This window comes from Belonocnema kinseyi, chromosome 7 (genome assembly GCF_010883055.1).
Source record: "Belonocnema kinseyi isolate 2016_QV_RU_SX_M_011 chromosome 7, B_treatae_v1, whole genome shotgun sequence".
In the NCBI taxonomy this organism is placed as follows: domain Eukaryota; kingdom Metazoa; phylum Arthropoda; class Insecta; order Hymenoptera; family Cynipidae; genus Belonocnema; species Belonocnema kinseyi.
In genome coordinates, this window is record NC_046663.1 from 4,037,000 (window position 1) to 4,042,085 (window position 5,086).

General features: G+C 22.7%; 1 protein-coding gene across 1 annotated transcript in view; it reads left to right on the forward strand.

Moving 5' to 3' along the window:
• The window catches only part of LOC117175923 (protein RRP5 homolog), a 14,870-nt gene that overhangs the window by 440 nt on the left and 9,344 nt on the right, over positions 1-5,086 (forward strand). The window contains exon 2 of the mRNA XM_033365771.1: positions 6-570. Coding sequence (XP_033221662.1) covers positions 6-570 — 565 coding nt within the window. The remainder of the gene's footprint in view (positions 1-5; positions 571-5,086) is intronic.

Sequence of the window (5,086 nt, forward strand, 5' to 3'; positions counted from 1 at the left end):
TTCAGTTACTATTCGAAAAAAATAATCCCATAAAGGCAAAAAAAGCACGCGCAAAAAAGGGTTCAAAAAATAAAGATCACGTGGATGATGTTCTTGTCGCATCCGCAGCCCAGTCCCTGACGTATTCAACCTTGTGCCAAGGGATGGTGATATTAGGAAGAGTTCATGAAGCAACAGATTACGATTTGATCGTTTCTCTACCAGGCCGTTTAGGTGGCCGAGTCAAGGTCACAGATATCAGTGAATCTTACACGAATTTGCTGCAGAGCATAGTCAATTCGAAAAGCGATTCACTCTCCGATTTCAAGTCCCTGCCGGAGCTGTACACGGCAGGGGATTATGTCGTTGCTTATGTGAAAGCTCTGGATGAAGATGAAAGATGGCGAGTCACCTTATCCTTGGAATCGAGTCTGGTCAACCAAAATTTAAGTGCCAATTTCTTATCGAAGGGTTCCAAAATTGTCTGCACGGTAGGCAGCATTGAGGATCACGGATATGTCATTGAGACTGGAATCAATAATGTGAGAGCATTTTTATCAAAGAAGGACGTCGAGGGAAACACTGAATATTGTAAGATTTTTTTTTTTTATTAATTAAGAAAGTTGTTCAATTTTTAAACAAGTTCACTCACAAAATAAAATATAGTAATTGATACTTTCAGGAGGGAAGATTTTCATTTTAAATCAGAAATAGTTTAAATGAAGCAAAAGAAGAAAAATTTTCAAGTCAAAAAAGATGAATTTTCAACCAAGAAGTTAAATTTTCTTTTATAATAGATTAATTCTGAACAAAATACATAAATTTTGAAATAGAAAGTAGAATTTTAAAACTAAAAAGAGGAGCTTTCTTAAATACAGATGAATTTTCAAACAAATAATTACATTTGAAACCAGAAAGAGAAATTTTCAACCAAGAAGATTAATTTTCTACCCAAAAAAAAAGAAAAGATTTTCAATTAATTATATACATTTTGAATCGAATAAAGAATTTTTTAAACTAAAAGTATCAACATTTAACCAAAAAATTGAACAATTAAATTTTCACTGAAAAAAATAATGTCTAATATAAAAAAAGAATAATCTAGAAAATAGTTTCATTTTCTAACAAATTATTGAATTTTTAAGACAAAAAGACGAATTTTCAACAAACAAGTTCATTTTCAGTCAAATAATTATATTTGAAGTTTCAAAAATTAGTTTTTATCCCACAAAATAAGTTTTAAACAACATACATAATTTTTTAAGCAAAAAGTTGAATTTTTAATACATTTTTTGTCTACTAAATTATTATTAATTATATAATAATATAATATTATTTTTCTACTAAAAAATAAGAATTTTGAACAAACTACAGAAATTTCGAACCAAATAGTGAAATAATTTTAAACTGACAAAAAAAAAACGAATTTCCATGACAAAAACAGGAATTTTCGATACAAAACAGCTGTATTTTCAACCCGAACTTTTTCATTATTAACGAAATAGTTAAATTTTCAGTTAAAAAATTAATTTTTTCCTCCGAAAAGGTGAACCTAAAGAAAGTAGTTCAATTTTCTACCAAAAAGATGAATTTTCGACTAAAATTATGAATTTTTTAAAAATATTTTCAACTTTGAACGGAGCTGTTGAATTATAAACCTAAAAAGATAAATTTTAAATGAAAAATATTAAATTTGACATTCCAACTAAAAAAAGGATTTAAAAAATATATAATTGAACGAATTAAGACGCATCCACAGTAAAATATTTAAATTCTTAACCAAAACAGATTTATTTTCAACCAAAAAGTTACATTTTTAGTCAAAAGATTTGATTTTCTACACATAAGACAGAAGAATTTTTAAGAAAGAATATTAATTTTCTAACGAAAAAGACGAATTTTCAACCAAATAGTTGAATTTTTAGTTTAAAAAATATGACTTTTTAACCAAAACTGCAATAACTAAATTTGCAATTTAGGAAAGTGATTTTTTTTAATATACTTGAATTTTCTATTAATTTATTGAATTTTAAAGCCAAAAGGAGTTTTAAACAAAAAGGACAAGTTCTTAAAAAAAATTTTGAATTTTCAGGAAATTAGTTAAATTCCAACCAAAGAAATGAATTTTCAAATAAAATAATAAATCTTTAAAAAAATAAATTTTCAAAAAATGTGGTGAACACTCAACGAAATAGTTAAATTTTTAACTAAAAAGAATGATTTTTTAACAAAAAATATTAATTTCTAAACAAAAAATATGAGTTACCAAATAACAAAATGTTGTTAAAAAAATTGTTAAATTTTCGACAAAGAAGATAAACTCTCATAAAAAATTGCAATAGTTGATGTTTCAATCAAAAATATTTTAATTTCAGACCAGTAAGAATTGAATTTTCAACACAAGAAATTAATCTTTAAAAAAATGAATTGCTGATATTACAAACAAAATAAATAAATTTCTACCAAAAGGGATGAATTTTGAACCCAGAAAAATTTCTTGGTCAACAAGAAAACACAATTTCGACCAAATGATTAAATTTTCAACAAAAAAGTTCATTTCCAACCAAATAATTGAATTTTCGATCCAAAAAGACGATTTTTCAACCAAAAAGGATACATTTTTAACCAAATATTTACATTTTGATCAAAGTATGATTAAATTTTGATCAAAATAAAAAAATTTTGAACAAGAAGATAAATTCCTAACCAAAATATAATAGTAGATTATCCAAACAAAAAAATTAGCTCAGCAACAAATAATTGGATTTTTCTTGTTGGACTCTATTTAAGTCAATGAGCAATACTTAAGAATTCTTGTTGGTTGGTAAATAATTAATCTTCTTGGTTAAAAATTGATCTTTTTGATCGAAAATTTAACTTTTTGGTTGAAAACAGAGAAAACAAGAATAAATTTGATCATCAAATAACATTTTTTAGTTGAAAGTCAATTAACAATATTAAGCACTTCTTGTTTTTTGGTAAAAAAAATTAATCTTAGTGATTAAAAATTTATATTTTTGGTCGAAAATTGAACTATTTGGTTGAAAAATCATTTTTCAATTAAAAATTTAACTAATTTTTTGAAAATGCATGCATTTTGTTAAAAGTCTGATTTAATCATTTTAGTTGAAAATTTACCTATTTCATTTTTTCTATTCAACTATTTCGTTGAAAATTCACGTATTTTATTAAAAAATCAATTTTCTTCTTGGTACAAAATAATCATTTTTTTAAAGCTAATCTTCTTGTTAAAAAATTCTTCTTTTCGGTTAAAAATACAAATATTCTAGTTAAATGTTTCTCATTTTAGTTGAGAATTAATCTTTCAGGTTATAAAAAAAATTATTTGTTTTAAATTATACTCTTTTGTTTAAAAACTATTAATTTTTAAGGTTCATCGTTTCAATTAAAAATTCATTTCATTGGTTGAAAAATGAGATATTTGATTAAAAAATGGTTTTTTCTTTAGATGTTTTCTGGTTGAAAATTTGGTTTCTGACTGAAAATTTAACTATTATTTCTATCGAATATTCCACTATTTTAGTTAAAAATTCATCTCTTTGTTTGCCCATTCATTTTTTTTATTAGAAATTACATTATTTAATTTTTGGTTGAAAAATTATCCTTTTTAGTTGAAAATTCTTTTTTTTTTTTTGGTAGAAATTAATTTTTTTGGTTAAAAATTAATCTTTTTGATAGAGAATTCATTTATTCTTGTTAAAGATTCATTTCAGTCAAAAATTCATCTTTCTGGTTTAAAATTGAACTATTCCAGTTAAAAATGTACAATTCTATTCGAAAATTGGTGACTTTGTTTGCAAGTGTAACTATTTAAAAAAAAATTTTTTTTTTTTAAGTTATTTTGTTACTAAAAATAAAAATGATTTCGATTGAAAATTCAATAGTTGTAGTTGAAACATTTTTTTTTTAATTTTAAATTTAATAATTTTAATTTTGGTTGTCAACATCTTTTTTAGTAAAAATTCTTTTTGTTTTGTTTGAAAATTCAACCGTTTAAGTTGAATATTCATTGTTTTATTAAAAAACTTTTATGTTTAATTTAAAATTAGTTTTTTTTAACTAAAAATGCTATTCTATTTTTGGTTGAATTTTTTTTTTAGTTAAAATTCAACTATTTGGTTGAACATTTGTCTGCTTCAAATAAGAATGGTATTTTTTTGGTAGAAAATTAATCTTTTTATTTAAAACCTAATTTTTTTATTTTAAAATTCATCTTTTTGCTTTGAAAATTCCACTATTTTAGTTGAATATTCATTTTTTTAGTTAAAATCTCTTATGTTTGGTTTAAAGTTAATTTTTTAAAAAATAAAAATGTTACTATTCCATTTTTGGTTGAAAATTATATTTTTTTTTAGTCAAAAATTCAACTATTTAGTTTGAAACTTGCTCTCTTCAATTAAAAATTGTATTTTTTGCTAGAAAATTAATCTTTCTATTTAAAACTTAATCTTCTCTGTTTGGTTGAAAGTTATTATTTTTTTAGCCGAAAATTGAACTATTTGGTTTGAAATTTGCTTGCTTCAATTAAAAATGGTATTTTTTGGTATAAAACTAATCTTTTTATTTAAAACTTAATTTTTTATTTTAAAATTCATGTTTTTGCTTTGAAAATTCAACTGTTTTAGTTGAATATTCATTTTTTTAGTTAAAATCTCTTATTTTTGGTTTAAAGTTAATTTTATTAAGATAAAAATGTTACTATTCTATTTTTGGTTGCAATTTTTTTTAGTTCAAATTCAACTATTTGGTTGAAAATTTGTCTGCTTCAATTAAGAATTGTATTTTTTGCTAGAAAATTAATCTTTATATTTAAAAATTAATCTTCTTATTTTAAAACTCATCTTTTTGGTTTGAAAATTCAACTTTTTCAGTTGAAGATTCATTGTTTTAGTCAAAAACTCTTATTTTTGGTTTAAAGTTAAATTTTCTTTAAAAAAAAATGTTACTATTCCATTTTTGGTTGAAAATTTTTTTTTTCAGTCAAAAATTCAACTATTTGGTTGAAAATTTGTCTGCTTCAATTAAGAATTGTATTTTTTGCTAGAAAATTAATCTTTCTATTTAAAAATTAATCTTCTTATTTTAA